Source organism: Sarcophilus harrisii, chromosome 5 (assembly GCF_902635505.1).
Source record: "Sarcophilus harrisii chromosome 5, mSarHar1.11, whole genome shotgun sequence".
Taxonomy (NCBI): Eukaryota; Metazoa; Chordata; class Mammalia; order Dasyuromorphia; family Dasyuridae; genus Sarcophilus; species Sarcophilus harrisii.
In genome coordinates, this window is record NC_045430.1 from 42388954 (window position 1) to 42413557 (window position 24604).

General features: G+C 31.9%; 1 protein-coding gene across 1 annotated transcript; it reads left to right on the forward strand.

The window, feature by feature from the left end:
* Positions 1 to 632: 632 nt before the first annotated feature.
* On the forward strand, positions 633 to 24303 carry MGAT4C (MGAT4 family member C). Its single transcript, XM_023504326.2, has 4 exons — positions 633 to 728; positions 5985 to 6136; positions 14877 to 15024; positions 22208 to 24303. The coding sequence occupies exons 2-4, from the start codon at positions 6038 to 6040 to the stop codon at positions 23362 to 23364; spliced, it is 1404 nt and encodes a 467-aa protein (XP_023360094.1). The 5' UTR covers positions 633 to 728; positions 5985 to 6037; the 3' UTR covers positions 23365 to 24303.
* The last annotated feature ends 301 nt before the right edge of the window (positions 24304 to 24604 follow it).

Sequence of the window (24604 nt, forward strand, 5' to 3'; positions counted from 1 at the left end):
CAGGACAGAACTTCAGAAAATTGAAAACAGTTATTATATTTCCCTCAGTCTCCTTTTCTCTAAACTAAACCTTACCAATTCCTTCAATAGATACTCAAGTAATCCTAATCCCCATCATTCACATGTCAAGAGTATGAAATCTTGTTTGCCACATACTAGAAATTTATCAGTTTTCTTTATTTGGTCTGTGTTAGCTAAAAGAGGAGACTTTCTATGGGCACATTTCTTGCCAGAATCATTTTCACCTCTATTTGTACTCAAAAGGTGAAAAAATAAGTTGATAATTATTCTGAGTGCCTGGTTTATACTTGGCAGTATCAAGCATGTCATCCACAACATTCTTCAATGACAGTAAACCAGATTAAAATGTAATTTGACAATTTTTAACAAAATAAGTATATAATAAAGCATAGATAATGTTAACATGTGACTTTTCTAGTCCATAGGTATACTTATGGATGCTTTAATTTCCCCATTTCTATTTGAGTCTGGCTGTCCTAGACAATTCAATTATAAGTATTTCCGGTAGTGATCAATCAAATGTTATATATTTTATTATTCAGCTAAATTGAAGATACTTTGTTATATGTATGCAAAACTTAATTATGTTTCTGCAATTCTATCCAGGTAAAGAAGATTTAAGTTTACTTTCTACCAGATGATTGATTTATCCAGTTTCTACATCCTAATTATCAGGATCCAGATGAAAACCTCATAAAATAAAAGAGGTTGGTTTACCACTACTAGTAGCATACAATTACACGTGAACTGTGGTCTGAGAATGCATTTGGAAATTAATTATTTGGAACTTGAAACTTTTTGCCATCAAAAACAATGTTTTAGATGATGATTATATTCCCAATCTAATATTCATAGAATCCCTCATGCATTACTGTGCTGTGGAGGGGGACTCTGGTTTATCAAAGTTATACAAATAAAGAGTTGTCTTAGTGAGAGATTAAGGATCATCAGAAGAAGGTTGACCATTATTAGAAAATGGGATATTTGGTCATAGTGACAAATGAAAGAAATTAAATCAAAAATCACATTCAGTCTTTGAGGGCCCTTTTTAATGCTTCTATGGTTAAAAAAAAAAAAAAGTACACCATCAGAAAAGGATCAGAAGGTATACAAACATGCATTTTTTAGATTATCAATAGACAACTATTAATATTCTTTATCTTATTTTTTATTCTGAATTTGATGAACACACAGGAAAAAAGAACATGTTCCTATTTACAGAACAGCATTTATAAAACCAAGAACTTCTATTATGTGGAGTTTGCATTATTTGATAGATAATAAATTTAACATATTACTTTTAAAGCTGTTTTGCTTCTAATTCCTTCTGAAGTTCTTTCTCTTCTTTGAATTTTAAGGAAAAATTTCTACAATGACTCCCTTCTATTTTTTTTTCCCTTGGCAATCCTATCCCTAGGAAAACAAAGAAGTACATTCACCCTGGCCAAAAACCATTTTCGGACAGTGAGGATAATTATAATTGCTAACTGAATTCATCAAAGTTCTTATATATTTCAAGAACTTCTAGTTTTCTTTTCCCGTTTCTTTATTTTTGTGAGGCAATTTGGGTTAAATATCTTGCCTAGTACACGGATAGTAAGTATTAAGTGTTTGAGGTGAGATTTGAATTTAGGGTCCTCTGACTTCAGGGTTATTAGTGCTCTATCCACTGGCCCATCTAAATGCCCAAAACTGCTAGTATTTTTAATGGGAAATCTCTACCTAATTACTAATATGTTTTTATTCTGCTAAATGAATTGAATTATTTCTATGTTAGCAATCACTTTATAAATGAAACCAGAAGATAAAAAGTATATAACTAAATGAAAGATTTCACAGAGAGTCTTTTCCAAGAGATATATACGAGGATTGTTATTTTTGGTTTCATCATGAATCCAAGGAGAGTAAAACACATCACTTCCCAGACTATCTGCTGATCTCACCTTGCAATATTCAGAATAAATATATAAATAGACAACCATGAAAACAATTGCAGTTTATGTACCAATATCTGCTGCAGAGGATTAAGAAGTGGAAAAGTTAAACAAAGATCTACCAAATGCACCCAAAACAAAACCAAAAATCTTCTTGTAATGGTCATTGTCAAGTGAAAATCAGAACAACAATAAAAACAGCATAAGTTCATTTTCAAAATAATATGAAACAAAATATTTTGAACAAAATTGTGAAAAGCAATGGAAGAGAAAGTAAACCTACAAAAAACTTGATTGTCAGATTTTCCCAAAACACAGAGATGAGTCTGAACGATAACAAATACACTGTAAGTGAAAGATATTTGCTAGCATTTCTGTAGATGGTCAATTATAACAATACTGTCCAATTGAAATAGGAATAACTATTAAAAGGATGAAGAAAGAATAACTGGATTGAGCAGCTACAAGTAGTAGAAATCCATGTGATAGTGCATACAATTTTACTAGCTCCAATGTGTTGATTTTTCATGGTAAAGCAAAGGAAAGAATACTCCAAGAGAACAAGGAAGAAAAATTGTGAGTACTGTTATTATAAACCAATAATAATGAGCAAACATTTATTAAACAACTACTAGATGGCAGACACTGCTAAGTTCAAAAGATATACTCATGAAAAATGAAGTGATCCTTATTATTAAAGATTTTGCATTCTATTGGCAAAGATAAAAAATGAATATATGGAAAACAAATAAAAAAGATTTAACTTACTAATATATTATGAAACAGATGAATAAAATATTGTTAAGGAGGGGAGGACAGTAGAAAGGTATTGAAAATTGAAGGGAGAAAAGGCTACTTATAGGAAGTGAGAATTCAGTTTCATCATAAAGGACAGGAAAATTTGACATGAAAGATAGCAGAAACAACTAGTACATGTATTTATTTTCTCATCTCTTTTTTTCCCCCAAGAGCACATATTGAAAATATAATGGGAATATAAGAAAGAAAAATAAAAATAAACAGATTATCACAGATGGTCTTCTAGTGAAGACCACATGTTCATGAATGCATAAATGACTGAGAATGATAGAGAATACTCTGATTTTTAATTACTTCTTTTTCTATTAAAAATGATTTTGCATTCTAAAAATAGCCCAAGAGGCTATCTTCAAGCAGGATCTCTCTCATGTATGTTAAAATTGTTCATAATGTTTAATAGACCCAACCACCAACATAATTTGATTAATTGTCTTTTGAATGTCACTATCTAGTAATAACAAATCAGGGAGACATCTGTTCATCCAAATATTAAATCAATGATTAAGCATTTAAGTGACTACTATGCACAAATCACTGTGGTAGGCTCTGGTGGTATTACAAAAATATAAAAAATGGAAGAGTCTCTGCTTTCAAAGAATGTATATACTATCAATTAGTGTCTTGGTTCCACTAAATAGAGTTTTACGTTAGTATGGTCAAGATTGAAGAAGGGTTCTCTAAACATTGAATTCAATTCAATAAGTATGTAGGCAGATACTATGCACAATACATTGTGCTTCCCATCAATTATACAAAGTTAAAATGGGATAATCCTTGTTCCTAAGTAACTTACATTTTATTGACTCTGATATTTTTGTGTCCATCATATTTTCCTGTTTTAGATGATTGTGATTTTTAAGATATAAGACATTTGAAAAATCCCATCATGAGATCCTTAATTATTCAGAAAAGATATGCTTAGACATCCATGGAGTGTAGAATGGATCATTGAAAACTGTACATTGGCCAGGTTACAACATACATAGGGCAGTCCATTTAATCAGTTCTTTATTACATATATCTATGATAAACATTGCAATGAATAATAATGAGTTGAGAATTGAAAAAAAAAAAGATTGAGCTAGAAACTGAAACATTCTTTCCATGTCAAGTTTTTCTCTGCTAGAAAAGGTTATTAAAAAAAACCCCACAAAGATTTTAATGATAATATTAAATGATAATGAATCACAAAATACAATAATTTCAGAAGAATCAGAATTTCAAGTGACAAAAAAATACAAACATGAATAGTGGACATATAAATAACAAACAACATATTACCAAAGAATTTTATGCCCAAAGTCTTGGTCAAGAAGTCATTGTATTATTGAAAGAGGAAGTGAGGAAGTTGTCTAAAACACAGATTTTTAAACTGTGGTTTGCAAGTCAGTATGGGTTTTTGGAACTGAATGTAGATGGTCACAATTCTAATTTATTATCAGAAAATGTTTGATTTGTATGCCTATTTTATATACCTATATGCCTCGGGGTTATATAGAATTTTTTAAGGCAAAAAGATATTGCAAGTGGAAAAAAGTTTAAGAAGTCCTGATCTAGAAAAAATAAGAATAACACATGGGCAGTCTGATCATTTCAGTTCTATACCACAAAAAAAATATTTCAAAAGGTAGAGGAAGACTTCTAACATATTGAATAGTTATTCTATAGAAGGATAAGAAAAAAATATTGCATGGACTAAGAAGCTGTGGGATAGGTTGTAAACTTCAGCAATGGAATAAATGCTGATAAGATCATGAATCTATGTGTAAATCAATGCATTATCATGAACTGAAGCCTAGAAGCAAAACACTGGGTTGGATGATTCTTGGCAAGTCAAATAATATCTCTGAGTTTCAGTTTTTCAATTGCAAAATCAGGGACTCATACTAGATCATCAGTGAAATCCTTTTCAACTCTAATTAGAAAGTTTTTTTTTTTTTTTCCCATTCATTTCCTAGATTAAAGAACATGTTTAAGCAAAATTTTTGTTTCTTTGATATATCCTTCCTTCCTTTCTGTATATATTTTTTACTTTCTAGTGATTTTTCCTTTAAGTATTAAAATAATCTCATGTGATCCTAAAGTTCAGATACCATATACCGAAAATCATTGCATGCTCCATTTTATTTCTTTCTTTAACCTCAGTCAAAATCCCAGTTCCCATTCCAGGGAGATTTGGGTACTTAGGGAATAATCTATTGAATTAATTCACAATAAATAGATTGGTAAGTAAGTAGATAAATGAGTTGATGAGTAGGTAGATAGATAGATAAAATAGATTAGATAAATGAGATAGATACATAAAATAGATAAAAATAAAATCAAGACATGAATGACTTAAATCACTTTACCCTTTTTGTGGCATTTGCTTTTTAAGTGCATGTTTGTTAATTGAAATGAATGCTGAATGACAGAATTTCCAATACTCACAAAGAGAACTAGGGCAAATGACTGTAATAAGAGGAGAATGAAGATTAGGTTTTGATAATATCTAGGGTCCCTTCTATTTCTAAAATTCTATAATAAAATGCAAGATATTTTGGGACACATTAACTCCAGGTGTAAGAAGAAAATTATCTGCCCCTTTGTCAATTCCTCTAAAGATTCTTGATATGCAGAGATGCATCTCTGCTTCAATTTGTGAACTTATATAGTGTTATTAAAATTCCATTATTTTTTCCCATAGTGTTTTCTAAAAGCAGCAGCAGTCACGACTTGTAGAGGAATGGTGATGGAACTGAATGAAAGCAGGGGTCATTAGTATATGCAGGTGTTTGTAGTTAGGTATATGGTAGGGACCATTAGGTATATTTGTCACCTAATACAATATAAATGGAGGAAGGGAATAAAATAAACATTATTAAGTGCTACTATTTTCCAGGCATTGTGCTGATGGATGTGGTTTGACCCTTATAACAATCCTGAGTAGCACGCACTCATATTGAAGAAATTCAGGTAGAAAGAAATTAGACTTGTCCAGGGTCACCAAACCAGTACATCTCAGGTCCTCCTGCACATTTGGGGATTAAATGACTAAAAAATGCAAAGGCCTCATTTTAATTTATATCATCTTTCTGTGCAAAATTAGAAAACTAATTTCATTTAAAGTTAGTATGATATATTCCCCACAGTTCAGATTTTTTAATATATGAGGCTAATAAATAGTGACAATCAAAATTAACTGAGCACTTCTATGCTTTTCTCCCTTAGGAGACAACATAAGTATTTCTTCAAATGAGACTTATTTTATAACACTGGATAAAATGAGATGCTTGCGGAAACGTTCAGCAGTGTCATTCTTAGGACTTCTTGTCATTTGCCTTCTATTCATGAACTTGTACATTGAAGATGGGTATGTCTTGGTAAGTTTCTTAGAAAGATTAAATTTTATAGACCAGAGCTCTTTAGGATTAAATTGCAGCTTAGTCAATCAGAAGCAAATTGGCATAATGGAGAAATCACTCTTCTGGGATTTAGAGATCTAGAGATCTAGATTTTAAATCCTACCTCTGAAGCTTACTTTCTGTATTACCTTGGGCAGGTGATAATCTCTGAGTGCTATCTATAAAATGAGGGGCTTAATTAGATGAAGACTACATTTATTATATATATATATATATATATATATGTGTGTGTGTGTGTGTGTGTATATATATATATACATACACACATGTGCACACACACACACACACACACACACACATATAAAATTACCCATTATCCTAAGTTACATCCTCACTTCGGAATCAAACTCAAGACATTCCTAGTTTGGAAAATAGTTACCAAAAACTATTCAGTTAGAGAGATGAGTAAGGTCAATGTAATAACAGTATCTGTATTTATCTAATTTTTTTTTCTTTCTTAGATTTGTTGTTGTTGTTGTGAATTGAATACTTATTGAGTTGAACATTTACATACTCTAAACTTTAAAGAAGTATCAAGATCCTTTTTGTCTGTTCAGGTCATATTCCCTTGATAAAAGAATAAAGAATTTTTTTTCCTATTTTCTTAGAGATCTCTCTATTATCTCATTTACTTATGATCTTTAGAGATTTATCTCTGATACTATTGTATATTTGGTCTAAATAAGTACCTCCAATTTGAATGTGCCCATTCGATGTTTGCAGAATCAATTAGTGCCACTTAATACATTGAAATTATTGACACTTATTTGAAATATGGAAAGAAAACCAATTCTTGTTTCATTAAGAATTAGTTATGCTTCCTCAAAGCCCTTTTGCTTTTCAAGTACCTTTTAATGATTATTATTGTTTTGTTTATTTAAAAAAATGACATTTTCCCTTCCATTATATAGTGTTAACATTTGAATTGATTTTTGAATGGCCCTAAATGGCCCAAATTGGGCCAAGAGACATATCCATATTTCTTGATTATGCCTCAGGGGACAAAAACACTGAGATACTCTGGTTTATACAGGCAATTTTGCTGCCACTTTATAAATGGATCTAGATGAGAAGTGGGAGACAAGCAGAAAGGCATTACTATTGAATCATCTCTTATATCAGGATGCTGAATCAGAGTCAGGGCAGATTCTATGTTCAACAAATATTTAGATTTAGCTTTGATGATACCTTTCATGTTCACCACAATCCAATTCAGCCAATGAATAGTAATTGAGATAAGCAGGGCAGAGGGACACTTGGCTTAATAGTGATTTAATTAAGATGCTAATACACTAAAGGGTCTGGTCATGAATGTCACTGAGAAATGATTCTCTTCCCTTCTGTATATTGTTGTTGTTTTTAAGTCTGGAAGGCAATAGAGTTTATGGGTGAGCAGTTTAGTAAGGACAGGACACAGATTTGAATCAAAAAACCTTCATTTGACTGATGATTCTGAGACTTATCCATGCTACGCAAGGAGTTCACTAGCCTCCTCAAATCTCAGTTTCCTTATCTGTAAAATTCAACAATAATATATCTCTTTCATCATTGAATAGTAAAGAAATCCCATCATAAATTCCAAGTCTTATTGTTGTTGGGTATTGCCTTGACTTGCAAGTGAATTTGGAATTAAATGTGGCAGACCTGTGCAAAGTCATGAGCCTCCCTCTATTCTCCAGTCATCAGAGTCCAGTGGCAAGACATAGCTCAGAACAGCTGGAGATGGTTCTGGATTCAGTGGGAGAATTTGGCCTTTCTACACTAAGGTCTTCCCAGGGTTCTCAATTTGTCTGAGGCAACTGTCATTCAGTAATTAAAAATTAGGTAATAATTGAGACAAAAGGTGGCCTAGTTTGCCTTCACAAAAGCATTAATCTGAGAAGGGAAAAATCTAAAACCTACATAAAAGGTACTAGTACTGAAAAGAAGCCTTGAAATCAGGAGGAAATGAGCTCAAGGATCCACCTCTGATATATATTTTCATAACATGTAAAATGGGGATTTTAATAGAACCTGAACCTCCTAGGATTGTCATAAAAATCAAATGACATAACATATCAAAAATCCTTTTATAAACCTAAAAGTGCTATGTAAACGCTAGCTATTATTAAACAGATCAGCAACCATTCATTAACTTAGAAAGCCACCCAGGGACATCAGGAGTTTACATGGTTTGCCTAGCATCAAGAGTCACAAGTCTTGAACCCAGTTCTATCTGAAGTTAAAGTGAGTACCATATGCAATATGGTAAAAAGCTATTAGAGCAAAGAGAGAAAAAAAAATGACTGCTTCTTGCTTGAAAATCATTTTTTTTCTTTAACTGTGTCTAGAGAAGGAAGTGACACTCTGGTCCCTTATAAATTAGACCAGTAATGTAAAGTACAGGTAAATATTCATTCTTTGTTTTCTTCAATGAACATCTTCTCTGCTTGTCAGGAGCTTTCAAGTGGAATTTCAGTACTTTATTGTACTTAATGGTCAGAAGATCACTATTTATAGATACCTTTGTATAAAGTTCTCCTGAAGAGAGCCCCCTTTGAAGTCATTGTAAACCTTGTGAATAAAAGATCATTTAAAAAGCTGGTATAATCTCAGTATTTATTTCTGAGTTTTATGTTCATGTCTTTAAAAATGTATACTTACTGAGTTAGGCATTGGGCTACATACTGAAAGAGATATAAAATAAATATCAGGATCCCTGACCTCATGAAGCTTAGATATATCAGGAATGAACACAAATAAGAGTCAGAAAAACCTTTTGTTCAGTAGTCTTCAGTCATGACTGACACTTTGTGATCCCATTTGGAGTTTTTTGGAGAAATTATTGGAGTGTTATACCATTTCCTTCTCCAGCTTATTTTTCAGATGAGGAAACTGAGGGAAACAGAGGTAAATGACTTGTCCATGGTGATACATGATAGAATGAGCTAATTTCCAAAGTACAAAAAAAAAAAAAATCCCAAGGAAAAGAACAACAAAATGTCAACAAACCAAAGAAATTCCACAGAAATGGTACACCTGAATTTTAGAAAAGAATTTAGCAAACTTTCTCATAAACATTAGATGATAAATTTAGAGCTAGAAGAGATCTTAGTGCTGTAAGATTATAGTTTGAGCTCACTTAGTCCAATATTTTCATTTTAGAAAAGAAAAACTGGCCCAGTAAGGTTAAATGATTTAACCAATGTTATATCAGTACTGATAGAAGAAATTTTGAACCCAGATTTTATGATTTCAAATTAAAAAAAAATATTTCTGTTGTTCTACTCTGCCTTGTTAGTTGAATTCTAGTTTTGTGCTCAGAACTAGGTTAAATTCAATACTTCCATTTGCTAGTAATCTCATAATCATGGGGACCATCTTCCATGTGTCCACCACAATCCATCTTCATTTTCCTAGTCTCATCTTCTAAAATTCTTAATCATGTGTTCTCACAATTGCTCCAAAGAAGCCCTCAAGACTTCCTGTAAGCCTTTATTAAGGTCTTTTAATCATCCAAATGTTAGGGTGGAAATTTAAATAAATGGACCACAACTTTATTCCTATTCTTAAGAAACTCACATTGTACCAAAATCCAAGTATTCACAGTGATGACATCACAAATCAATAAATGTATCATAGAATATTACCTGAACAATAATGACAAGTGTTAAAGATACAAAAATTATTTAAAAAGTTAATCCCTGTTCTCAAAAACTCCATAGTCTAGAAAGGGAATTGATATGAAAATAATTATGTATGCATATGTTTACAGAATCAATAATAGCATGGACAAAATTAGATTGGCTCTGGAATGAAATAAAGCTGAGTTAGGTACCAGACCTTTTTCCAATCGAACTTCTGTGACCATGATTGAGGGTAGCAATAACAATCATTGTGGAATTTTGTTTTTTTTCCCTTATCATTATAAGCCTCAACTGCCAGATCAGCACAGGAGCCTGAGAAGTGTCAGAGAAGTGGAGGGGTTGCACTCCTCCAACTCCTACCTTCAGGTCCTGCTTCCAATCCCACCATCACAGTCATCATCTGAGGAAGTAACTCCCATGATGAAATGACCAACCATTCCCATTAGCTACCACTCAATTGCCACACACAAAGCCAGCAAGACAGACTAACTAAAGCAACAAGGTATCCTGAGGGAGACACTGAAGATAGCATGTACCTGACTGATCAAAACACCATCTTGACCATCATTTCTCCTCACAAACCAAAGGAAAAAGTCCAGTATTTTAAGGCTAAAAGCTTTGGGAAATGCTTCTAATTCAGTGTCCTTGGCTATCATCCAGGAAAGTTAACCAATGTAAATTCCAGGCAAATGATCCTGAAGGTACCATAGCCCCAATTACTAAAGACCCAAAGCCTTGGCACTCTTGCATGGTTAAATATCAGAAACTGATATGATTTTATCAATGTATGGCATTAAAGAAGAGGCATTAACACCTGTACACTAGAAACATAGAAAGATCCAATGTCTCTTCTTTAATGCCATAATGTTATGTATGCAAATACATTTAAAACTTTATGACAAATGCACATTAGAATGCTCTTAAGTGTATGAGAAGGAAGATATAATGCATTAGAAAACATTCTAAAAGATTTCAAAGATCTCACTTCCAGTTGGAAGATCAGAGTAGGCTTCAAGGAAAAGAAAGTGTTTTACCTGGCTCTTAAAGGACTGGTAAGATTTCAACAGGCAAAGATAAGAATTGGAAAAAGCAAAGAATAATTTTAAAAACAGAAGGAGTAAAGCAGAAAAAAATAGTCATAGACATGGAAAGGTACTCTATGAGTGTACAATACAGAGCATCAGGTCCATGCAAAGAGAGAAGTATCATATAAAGCTGGACAGCAAGGCTAAGATCAGCTTTGTAGGCAAGGCTATTATGTTTTTATTTTTAAATAGTTTATCAAAATATATTGTGACTAAGAGTGAAATGTTTTAGTAATATTGTTTTTGTAAATTTTGACTCTTTTTGGAGTTTTCCTGGCAAAGATACTTCAAGTGGTTTGCCATTTCCTTCTTCAACTCATTTTACAGATGAGGAAACAGAAGTTAAGCAGGGTTTCAAAGGGTTACCAAGCTAGTAAAGTCAGGAGCTGGATTTGAACTCAGCAACATGAATCTTCCTAACTTCAGGACAGCATTCTATCTATCCACTACTCCACCTGGTTTCCCAGTTCATTTAGATACTGCTTCTCATTTTGCATAACCCTTTCCTCCAAACTAATCCATGTAAATGATAATGCAGATATTATTGTTCATGACATTATCACTTCCATAATTACCATTGCATCATCTTTAGTTTGGAAGAATGAAGAGAAAGTCAGCTCTCAGCTTGACAGAATAACAAGAAAACCAACTTTAATGCCAGAAGGATCTGAATTCAAGTCTTACCTCTGAAACACAATGGCTATTTATCTCTGAGCAAGCCACTTGAATTCTCTTTTCTGGATAACTCTCTAAGACTATATAGGGTACAGAGAAGGTATTCAATCTCCATCTCTGAGATCACTATACCAGTGAAATCATAGACCCAATGCAATTCTAATCTCTATATTTAATATTATTATCATTTCATAGGGCAAGAAATCAAAATCAATTGATCTGCCCAAAGTTGGTAGGCAGAACTATTATGTCACCAGATATTCTAACTCAAGAACCAATATAAAAAGGAATTAATAGACCTCAGAAGACAAGTTAAGTGACAAAAATACCAGTGCTATCTAACTTTATAAACAGGAACCACTAAACCATGGATAAATATTTCCAAAAAAAAGTATATTGTATTAAAAACAATATATTAACATTATCTGTACTCTTATCATATTTTTTTTCTTATGTTAAATATTTCCCAATGACATTTTAATCTGGTTCTGGCTTCACTAGGAAATTGCCAGCTAGGCAATGAGTTTAACAACTCTGAACTGCACTATTGTAATGAAACCTTCAATTAGGATGATAACTGGTTGCCAGGAATGGAAAAGAAATCAGATTAAAAGAGAAAAAAAAATAAGAGATTAAAACAATGCTCCTTAGGCATGAATTTTATATAAAAGGCAACAAAATTATCAAGGGCTTATTTTGATAACTAGATTCTTTCTGTAAAAAAGGAATTATGAGCCTCAAAGATTAACTCTAGATAAAATCTTAGATCACTCTGGCAAAGCCCAGTTCACTTTATTTGCCATTTGGTGGCTATCTCTACAAGTTTAATACTATATTTATCAGCTTGAGTTAGCAATGTGAATTAATAGACATATTGATATGATCTGTGAATTAACATTTAAGCTTTACTTAGCTTCTAATCTCTGAGATTCTTAACCTAGGATCCATTAACTTTATTACATTTATATATGTATATATTTAATAACTGTATTTCAATATATTTGATTTTTATACATCAATATATTTTATACTTTTAAATATATTCTAAGAAGGGATCTGAATCCTCTACCAGACCATATAAAAAAGGTTAAGTTCACCTACTGTAAAAATAACAACAATACCTACCTCATAGGATTGTTTTGAGAATCAAGTGAGATATTTGCAAAAAGCATTTGACACATAGTAGCAGTTTTGTAAATTTTTTCCTTACCTTTTCCTATATTTATAGTTTAACTGGTTCTTTATCTTAATGTACGCTCTCCCCCACTCCCCCCCCACAAAATATTTGTAGAATATGTAATATGTAATAATTTGTAGAATATGTAAGAAGAGTCCAGATAGATTCTGGAAAGCAGCCAAATAAAATAACTCAGTTGTCTACTTTCTTTATTTGCTTATCATAAAAATATGTAAAGAAAACAATGTTAGAAAATTTAATAAAGTATTTTTATGTGTTTTATTTTGTGTCTTGTCATGTCTTTCATTTTTTAATTTTGTGTAGTGGTATTCTATGCAGGGGGAAAAAAACTCTAAGCTTTTACAAATTTGTTTGAATTTATACTCCAAAGCTTGTTTTTCCTTTTTAGTATAATACACATAAAAAATCATATAAACCTTAAGATTAGCATTGTCACTGAGGTAAGGATTATTAATCTGATGATGCTGGGAATTTACAGGTGGTGAAGAATATTGCATTAGAACAAGGAATTTGATGCTGAGAATGATTTGAATAAACAGTGTCCCGATTTACTAATTTTAAAAAATCTTAATTCAAATTTTCAAATGTATACATGGCATTTTATGTGTATGGAGATGCAACCCCACGCACACACACACAAACACCCCCCCCTACATATACATGTATGTGTATGTATGTGTGTGTATGCATTCAAAGAATTTGGAATCTGTGGTAATAGAATCTAGCATTTTGAATTGACCCTAGAATAGTTATGTAAAAGCTTAGACAGAGAGAGACAGAGACTGAGACTGAGAGACATCATACAGGATAGACTTTGGGTGCCCTTAAGTATAAATTGAGTATCATTGTAAATTCAATTAACATCACTAAGTGAAAACTTATACAATTCAAATGGAATATACTGATTGCATTACTTTTAAATTATTGACAACTATTTATATTGTAAAACTATAAGGAAAAGTTTTTTATTGGAAAGTGCAATACCCAAGAGTGTGTATATGTTCATAAACAGAGTTTTCCATCAAAAACAATTTTAGATTAAATCTTATTACAACAAATATAAGAAACAAGAAATTTTATATAGCTGAAATTATCATCAATTCCCTACCAATGGCCCCCTACTTTAAGGATACGTAGCGGGATTAGACCTGTGATTTTCTTTATATAGGTTAACTCCCAGGCCAGGAAACTGCCTTTACAAATTCAAGTTGCCATCTTCCCTACAAAATAGTATTAGAGAACTGACTATCATCTTGAGAGATTAAAATACTTACCCAAGATTTTATAACCAATATGTTTCAGAGGCAAAACTAGCTCTTCATAGTTTTGAGGTAAGTGTTTTTCCCACTATGCCAAGTCGTCTGTATTCTAAAGGAATATTTCAGAACAATTTCATCCAACAAAATATTTTGGAGTCTGTGGTAATAGGATCTAGCATTTTGAGTTGACCAAGATATAGATATGTTAAAGTCTTAATAAGATCTAGATCAAATTAAGAGAAGTCTTAAGATTCCTTTCAACTATCAATCTATGTTTGGACTAATGATCCATATGGTCTAATGAACCTATGAGGGGTTTTTTTTTGAATAGTTATAAAACATATTAAAATCAACTTTGCAAAACCATAATTAGATCAGAAACACAATATTGATCTATCCAACATATTCTTAATGTCATACATATAGTTATAAGAAATATTTCCAAACTGTTCCACACAGTAGAATAGAAGGATAATGATGAATATGTTTTACTTATTTGAGCAATGTCAGTATAAGCATAAAGGAAAATCTATGGTTTGAGAGACAGCTATAAACCATAATAAAAGTGAAAGGAACAGTCAGCTATAGATAAGATAGAGGAAAAAATCCAATCTCTATGTATCTATTGCATGTGCTATCTACCACAATGTTTAGATGTTGGAAGGATAGAGGGATATACAGACATGGACTATAATTCATGCAATTAAAATGTTTTGAGCACCTAATATGGGCCAAGATAAAATGTTAATGTATATGACACCCTATGGTCCAACATTTCCTTATTCATTGCTTAAGAGAGATTTTCATCCATGTGCACCTTTTACTCTTTCTCTCTACCTCTTTCTTGCCATTTAGAAGGGAGACAAACAGCTCATTAGAGAAACATCCACACATCAACTGAATTCAGAACGTTATGTGCATACTTTTAAAGATTTATCTAATTTCTCAGGAGCCATAAATGTCACCTATCGCTATCTAGCTGGCACTCCATTACCAAGAAAAAGTAAGTATCCTTACATTAATAAGTGTGTGAAAGTGCTTTGTAAAAAGTTTAGTGTTTTACAGATCTAAGGTATTGTTACTTAATTATGTTCAATATAGTAAAAAAAAATCTTAAAACTTTTTCTATGTGCCAAAATTATTGACAAACCTACTCAGTTCAGTTTTTTTAATCAAATAAAATTTAACATTGTAGATAAAATAACTGTTTGGTTTCCTTTTCCACTTTTAACTTAATGTTGAGGTATCAGATAAACAGCGTGAATAGAAAATTTTAAAAAAACCTTGAAAAATGTGTTACATATTTATATTTTTTGCTGTGTCAATGAATGCACCTAAATCACGAGAAATGGATTTTGTCTCTACTATCCATTTTGTCACTATGTTATAGCCAAAATATAAAGCCTTTTTTCAGAAGCATGATCATAAAGGCTTCTCACCAACTGTATTGGCCTTCATGCATTTTTGTTTCTTTCTCAGATTCTGTGATAATCTATGAAGTTAAAATTACTAGCATAAGCCCAAAGGTTAAACCATATCATTTTAGTTGAGTTTCTTAACCCGATCCCTTTCTACTCATAATCCCTATCTTTTTGATTCCCTCCTTGCTCTCCATAATGAGAACCTTCAAAATTCCCCCATATTCTTGCTCCATTTAGGTCATTCTTCCTCAATACCCAACTTAGACTTTCATTTTCACTTTCTCTCTCCTAAAATATTTATTTCGTACAGACTCTTCCCTCAGGGCCTTGGTCTGCTAATCTGATAAATAAATTTGTTTTGAAGTATTAATGAAAGAATGGTTCAGATGTGCTAGGCTTTTCAAGAAACGTGTTTTACTTTCCAAAGGACTTGGTATCTTAATGAGAATTTTAAGAACTGAAATAAGGTACCAAAGGAGATATTTGTAGAAAGGAAATTTTAACAATTCAACATATAAGTGCCTGCCAAGTCAACCTTTACTTATAAAAGCCAAAACTCTTGCTCAGTGAACATTGGTACCATCTTTATTTGTTCATTGTTTCACTAAAGTTAAAAAGTTTTGCTCATTTGACTATGAAAATCTGATTCTTTTTAAAGTGAGAATTCACTTTAATGTAATAATCAGATATTAGAGGTAGAAAAGATCTGAAATCTTCAACTTTTCATTTTCATATATATGTTTCTTGAGACTCATATATTACAGATTTTCACATGATCTCAATTAGAATCAATAAAATATAGAATCTTTTAAAATGGAAGTAATCTCAGAAGTCATTTATCATAATCATTACAGGCCCTGTAATGACAACATCCCAACAAATGATCAACTAGTCTATTCTTGAAACCTTCAATATCAGGATATTCACTATTTCATGAGGCAATCCAACACATTTTTGGAAAAAGCTGTGAGTGCTACAAAATCCCCTAATTCCATTCCATAATAAGACTTGTGACTTCTAAGCATTTGGGCTTAGTTTTGTACATTGTGGTCAAATAGTTTAAAATAGACCTGTTTGAATTTTGTATCCACTTGTAGACAACTAAGTGACATAGTGGCTAGATCACTAGTTTTGGAGTTAGGAAAAACCTGTTTGAATCCTTGTTCAGACTCTAACTTACTTGTATGACCTTGGACACCTCTCTACTTCAATTTTTTCAGTCCTAAAATGCACTCATTTCACAAGATTGTAGGAAACACTTTGCATACCTTTAAATGTTTTAGATACAATAAATTCTTCTTATATTTAGATAGATAAGTGTGTAAATATAAAATGTCTTTACATCTAATCTAATTAAATTCTTCTTTGGATTGACATATTGTACAGAATTTGGTCAAGATGAGAATCATAAAATACTTCATTAGAAACCTTCTTTTAGATTAATTTAAAATTTTAGTAACTAAAAGCAGTCTCACAACTCGGCTCTGACAACTCTATCAAATGTCTGTGGCAGTTTTTCAATCAGTTAGTAATTCATCAATCAAATTCATCACTCTGTCCAGAGTGGGATGCAGTCTACTCCCACAATAATGTAATTTCAGTTTTTCCTTACTTCAAGCTGTACACAAAATTTTCCCATCAAAGTTAGAGGCAGTGTAGTTACATGAAAGGAATCAGAAAACTCGGATTTGAATTTAAGTTCTATTATCTATTCATGTTAGCTACGCTTGAGCTTCATCTGTAAAATATCTATAGCAATAATACTTATACTATCTAATACACATTTAGGAGAAAAATGATCTAAATGCATTATACAGTATTAAGCACATATTAGCCATTATTATTATTATTGCTAATATGTTTTATCCCTCAGGTTTAGTAATGTCTACATTTTTGTATAATGCTATTTTCCTGTTCCTTCTATTTTACTCATTTTGAACTAAATTTATACTTCCATTGCTGTCGCAGGTATCCCATTTGACCAAGATTCAATGTTACCTCTGAAATTATATTCATCCCCTTGTCTTAAAATCTGATCTTGTTTTATTTTTGACATACATTATGCTTATTGGTACATAGATACTTGAAACCATGGATATATTTTCTCTTCCTTACAAAATATTGGAGACTTTATTTTCTATTCTTTCTGTGCAATGTCAATTCTACATGACATCTGATTGAGAATTTTTCTCTCTCATTCCATTTTCAATTTAAAGACTTCTGAATGTGATCAAGTATTAGAGTGAACATTTTCTTACTGTTCCTTTTCAGCTTTGATTCCCAACCAAAAAGTCAATATCCCAGAACAAGTCTTGTTCTTTAACAACATCTTCTTAGTCATTTGCATTATTCTTTTCCCCTCATATCTACTACTTTTAATACTAATTGACATTTTTCTAAAACTTGAATTACAAAGCACTTTCCATACATCATTTCATTTGATCCTCACAATAACTCTGAGAGGGGGATTATATATATAATCATCCTCATTTCACAGTGAGAAACTGGAACTAAAGCATATTGAATATTGAATTACTCATTGACCTGGGGCAAACAACTAGGATTGTGATAGCATCAAACCCAGATGCTCTATCACTAAATCTACCATACCATGCCGACTCAGTTCAGTTCAGTAATCATCAATTAAGCTCCTAATATTTTCAAAATATGTGCTGATTTCTGAGGGTACCAACCCTCAAGGAGATTACATTCTCATGGTATATATAAAGAAAAAGAAATACCAAAAACATTCAAAGGAATTTGTCCCAGGGGTCTATAGGATGAAAAAATAATACTTATAACTATGAATTAGAAAATATATTGAAATGAGCCTTAAAATATATCAGAGATCTCAAGAAATTGAGGCAAGGTAAAAGAGCTTTTCAGGAATAAAGAATAATTGGCATGAAAACAGGGAGATCAGACATAAATTCTTGTGTGTCAAGGAAATCCATTTGACTAGAATGTAGAATTGATAAGAGAATAAAGGCAAATTCAACCAGAAAAACAAAGTGATGCTACATTGTGAAAAGATTTAAATACCAAAACAGAGAATTTTACATACTGTCCTAATAGAAATAGGGAGTCAGTGAAGCTTCAAGAATTTTTGAAGGACATAATCAGACCTATACTTGCCCATAAATGAAGACTGGGAAGAGTGGAGGTGAGAAGAAAATTTATGAAGCTATTGTGATAGTCTAGGCCAAAAAAATAAATAAATAAATAATGAAGATCAAAGAGAAAGAAATCAGAAGTGGTCAGAAGGATTTAGTAGATATAAAACAAATTTTGGATATAGAATTTGAAAGCACTGGCAGCTAATTGGATATGAGGATTAGGAGGGAAGAGTTAAGTATAAGTATTGTTAACTACATGGATAGTAGTATCCTCAAGGGAAATGGGGAAATTAGGAAGAATCTTTGACCTTAAAGGGTATAGAATGAATTCCATTTGGGACATATTAAATCTAATGTTTCTAGAGAATATCTTGGTGGGGACCTATAGTTGTTAGATCAGAACCGGAGTTTAAGAGAGATCTATAAAGGAATATATAGTCATCTCCACAGAAATCATAATTTACCTCAACCCATAGTAGCAGGAAGACCATAAAAAAAGAGAAAATAAGAGAATTCTTTGATAAGAGGACTCACCCATAAAGGGGTGGGGTTTGTGGCACACAGATGATATTCTAGCACAGGAAATCAAGAAAGAATAATCACCAAGTAGCAGGAGAAGATATTGTCTCATAAATCCAGAGAGAAGAGAGTATCTGAAGGAATGCTTAAACTGATATCATCAATAGCAAATTAAAAGTAATAGAAAACTGCCACTCTGGCAATAATTGGTTTAGCTTTTTCAGAACTCAATCCTTAAGAGATTTTTTTCCAGGTCCTATTCCACACATTCATACATACATTTTTCATCATTTTTCCTCAATATAAATCTTTAAAAGTAGATAATAATCCTCAACTTTGAAAGAAAAAAGGCAAGCTTTCTGTTATGTTTTAGATACCTGCACCAAGAAGAAAGCCTTGCTTCTCACTGTCCATGTCTAGGAGAATCCATTCCCCATCCTAAAAGAGGGAGTTGATAAAACCTTAGTAGATTATTAATAAATTACTATCTATTTCTTTTTCCCTACAAGCAGTAATCTTTGTTTTCTTGATCTCTCTTATCTTCCACATACATTTAGTTGCTAAAATATATTGTTTTGATTCTTTTCTTTTGACTCACTAAACAGATTTTCTTACCAATTTCACTTCCATAACTCAGTTCAGTCACACATCATTCTTCTGCTGCCTTTGTTCCCTATAGCTTCCTAACTAGTACCTATTATTTTCAGTATTTTCCTTCTCTGAATGATCTTTCATCTTATCACCAATATATTTCTATTATACATGTTTAATCCTATCATTCTTCTGTTCATAAGAGATTAATGACTTCACACTATCTCACATATAAAATACAAGCCAGTCATTAAATACAGACATCTTTCTAGCCATACTTCATAATATTCTTCATGCAATCTCATGGTCCACTCAAATTGAAATGCTAACCATTCAGCAATCATGCCTTGCCCATTTCTGCCATTGTATATCTCCATGACTAGTATGGAGGTTTTCCACAAGTTCAATTATTTGAAATGCTTCTTTCCCTTTAAGTCCCTGTTTAGATATCATTTTATCACCATTCATCTTCAATCTCTCCCACTAGAATTGATCCATCAGAGAATAATTCACCTTCATGAGACAGCTTTTTTTGTATTTTTTAATATTTAATTTACATTATAACTATATGTATAAAATATTCAGGCTTACACTAGAATATGAAAGAATAACTTATTGTTTAATCTCAAACAGCTAGTTTGAGTAGAGTTTAATTCAATTTAAGTCTGTAACAAGCCTTATATCAATTATATTGCTTTGGTCATTAAATAATTATTCTTCCTTTTCTTAGTGTTTTATCTTTGCACAACTATTTCTGCAGTATTGGTTTTGTTTTTCAACTGGATTCTTTAACATAACTTTTTCCCCCTTTGACCTTCTTCTTGGACTATGTTTTCCATCCTATTAAGGGATACTTCATATATTCTGATAATGTCTAGAGAATTAAAATATTCTTCCAATCTCATTTTTATCTTCTATCAATGTTACTAATTCATATTGAGCATACACATAGTAGCTGACTTCTTGGAAAGAAATATAAATAGCAAGTTCCCTGAAAGAAAGCAAAATAACTGGGCCTTTACTTTTCTTATTTTCTGAATCTGATAAACTGTTTTTAACTCCCCTTGGTATCTCCTGGAACTTCTACTTTCCCATGGATTTCAATTTAATAGCCTATTCCTGACCCAAAAAAAAAAACCCACATAAAACCACTATTTGCCAATAAATGTGTTCTGCCATGCATGATGGGCTTCTGTCCCAGATAACTTGCCAACCTGATCTTTTAGAGTTGGCTATAAGAACTTTGTTCCAAACAATTTCATAGTTTTTCACTGAGAGATCACTAATTAGAAGACCCTTCCTAGTAAAAATAGTAGCCATTATTCTTAGTATGTTTTATTTTGTTTTCTTTTGTTTTTCCTGGAGAATTCTGGACTTCCTCACTGCTTCCCCTTTTTTTGTATTATCTCTACCATCAACTTCCTTATCTTCCATCCAACCTGAGGATTATCACCTTCTCTGCATTATTATGTTCGAGTAAGATTATATTATTTCCTAGTTGTCATTATTAAATATATTCATGTTTTCAACTCTACATCAAGAGTTTTTAATTTCTTGTTTGCATCATAGAACCCTTGGTCAATCTGGTTTTTAGAATAAAGTTTCTTTTTTTAATTACAATTGAAGGAAATACTTAAATTTCAAGTAGAAGGTAGTAAAAAATAAAGATGTATATATGTTGTTTGCCTTGTTTTCCATCCAATTTAATAGGCTCCCCCTAACTCCCCAAAATCTATCCCAAGACTGCTCTGGATTAAGTGTCCATGTTCTAGATTGTGTCTGAAATTTAAAAAAAAAATGTTTCATTGCAGGAAAATAGAATATAACTGTTGCACAATAGAAGGCACAATAATGTCAATATCATGGAACCACATGCTAAACATTTTCGTAGGAGTGAAAATTTTCAACAATACAATGTACTTCAAAGAGTTTTTGACTCTTTGAATAAAAGAAACTGAATTTATTTTGCATGAAAATCAAGCAGAATTTTATATTAGCAGGAAGTATTGAAAAAAATTTAACACAAATGAAAAATGTCATGTAAGTGTTCTAAGAACAATTTTTTAAACAAAAAAACTTTAAAATAATCATTCAATCACAAAATAATTTTTAAATGATTCTTCTTTAATTTCCATTTGCATAAATTGAGGATAGTTTGTTAGCCATAACTTTGAATGACTCTCTTTTCCATTTTTAATACTTTTAAATTATCTAAATAGCTATCTATTTTCTAATAGGCTTATATAGGAATATTAAGCTTTAGAACATTTACACCCTATTATATTTTATAAACAAATGTTTAAAATAACAGCATACTTATTAGTATGCTTGTAATATATTTTTCCCAGAAAAAAGAATCAATTACACATAAATCATAATAGCTTTTTTATATGTGACTTAATAATTTAATCACAAAATGTCCTATATTTCTTCATTTACTAAGTTTACTTGTAATAGTAGCAGCCCTGAGGGCCAACCTTGATTGTTATGTGGTTTTCAAAGCATCTAATTCATCTTCCTTCTGAATTCTTTTGCCCAGAGTACCTGACAGTTGGACTTTCATCAGTCAAAAGAAAAAAAGGAAACTATTTGCTTGAAACAATCAAGTCTATATTTGAACAATCCAGTTATGAAGAACTGAAAGAAATTGCAGTAGTGGTTCACCTAGCAGATTTTGACTTACCTTGGTGTGACAGTATGGTACGAGATATTACACAGAAATTTGCTCACCACATTATTGCTGGACGTTTAATGGTCATACATGCTCCTGAGGAATATTACCCAATCCTGGATGGCCTTAAAAGAAATTATAATGATCCAAATGACCGAGTTAAGTTTCGATCCAAACAGAATGTGGATTATGCTTTCCTTCTTAATTTTTGTGCCAATATTTCAGATTATTATGTAATGTTAGAAGATGATGTTCGATGTTCAAAAAATTTCTTGTCTGCCATTAAGAAAGTGATTACATCGCGAGAAGGCTCTTACTGGGTGACTCTGGAATTTTCCAAGCTGGGCTACATAGGAAAACTCTACCACTCTCATGATCTCCCACGATTGGCACATTTTTTGTTAATGTTTTACCAGGAAATGCCTTGTGATTGGCTACTAATTCATTTTCGGAGTCTCTTGGCTCAAAAGGATGTTATGCGCTTTAAACCTTCTCTGTTCCAACATATAGGCTATTATTCCTCATACAAAGGAGCAGAGAACAAATTAAAAGATGATGACTTTGAAGAGGATTCATTTGACATCCCTGACAATCCACCTGCAGAACTATATACAAATATGAATGTATTTGAAAATTATGATGCAAGCAAAGCATATAGCAGTGTTGATGAGTACTTTTGGTCCAAAGCACCTGCAGTAGGAGATTATTTTGTAATTGTATTTGAGAAACCCATTAATATTAGCAAAATTAAAGTGAGTACTGGAACAGAAGACCGACAGAATGACATTTTGCATCATGGAGCTCTGGAAGTTGGGGAAAACATAGGATGGAGCAAAAAGGGAAAACAATGTGCCACTTACTTGAGACTAGGGGAATTCCAAAATGGAAACTTTGAAATGGCAGATGTGAAGCACAAAATTCCATTTGATATTCACTGTATAAGAATACTTGCCACCAGAACACAAAAAGAATGGCTGATCATCAGGAGTGTTAGTATTTGGACTTTTCAGCCAGTAAATCAATGACTCTATGTTCCTGAACCAGGTCTTCTTTTTTAATAGGGGAGTGCTACTGTCAATTGGGTAGCACCAGGTACTATTCCCCAACAGATGACTTAATTTTATTAAAAATGAAAATCTGGGACATTGAAAAACAAACAAAAGCAATTTATTTTTTACTAGTTCAGCCAGGCAATATATAAACATTAGTTTGTTGGTATGTTTTGAATTTTATAGTAAAAAAAAAAGTTTTCATCCATGTCTTTGAATCTCTCAAATCCCTCTTTATTGTTATCCTTGGATTTTCAAGAGAAGACAATGCTTGATAAGAAAAATCCTCATCCAAATTGGTAGCTTTGATTAAACATTGTCAAAATAATTTGACTTCATTATATCTGTGTATTAAAGTTGATGAAAGTTGATACTTTTATGCCATGGTTAATGTTGCTTTCATTTTAAATACAGTTTTAATAATGTAATCTTATTAGTGTATTGCCAGTTGTATTTGAATGCCAAAAGAAATGATATGGATTAATATGATATATTTGAAATGTGAAGACTGATATGCTAATTTAGTTGGACAATGATTATTGAAAAATAATGGTTGACAGTGTGTTTGATTCTGTATTAGAACCTGGGTCCAGTTTGTTCACCAAATGGTATATGTTAAGCATTTGTGTCAAGAAGAATGTTGGAGGTAGTTTGAATGATAATTTGATTTCCCTGGGGAACTTAAGTTCCTAAGTGTCTCAAATATATCTATCCCTCATCAATCATATCTGAAATGAACAATGTCACTAAGAAGCAAGTATTTATAGACGAGTTCCAATGGGGTTTGGAAAAACCCTTCCCAATGACTTGTATTAATGGAAAAAATAATTTTCATGACACTCTTTTTAAAAAAAAATGATATTGACACATAATAAGCCTCTAAATAGTGCCAATAAAAGAGCTCAGGACTTGGAGTCAGGAAGAATTGAATTCATATTCTGCTCCAGAAACTTATTAACTGTGTGATCTCTAGAAAATTATTTAATTCTCTATGCCTCAGTTTTCTCCTCCATAAAATAGGAAAATAGTAGCACCTACCTCACAGAGTTGTTGTTTGGATCAAATAATTTAATATCTGTAAAATGTTTTGTAATACATAAAGTGCTATGTAAGTGCTGGTTGTCATTATTATTATTAATAGTATTATTATTATATACTAGTTGATTATCAACAAGAATAGGTTTTAGAGATGGGATGAAACTTAGAAATTCTTATA

Bases quoted from the DNA above. Each gene is read 5' to 3' on its own strand.
- MGAT4C (XM_023504326.2), top strand. From the start codon at position 6,038: ATGAGATGCTTGCGGAAACGTTCAGCAGTGTCATTCTTAGGACTTCTT. The intron at 6,137-14,876 runs GTAAGTTTCTTA...CTTGCCATTTAG, and splicing joins TTGAAGATGGGTATGTCTTG to AAGGGAGACAAACAGCTCAT. The intron at 15,025-22,207 runs GTAAGTATCCTT...TCTTTTGCCCAG, and splicing joins CACTCCATTACCAAGAAAAA to AGTACCTGACAGTTGGACTT.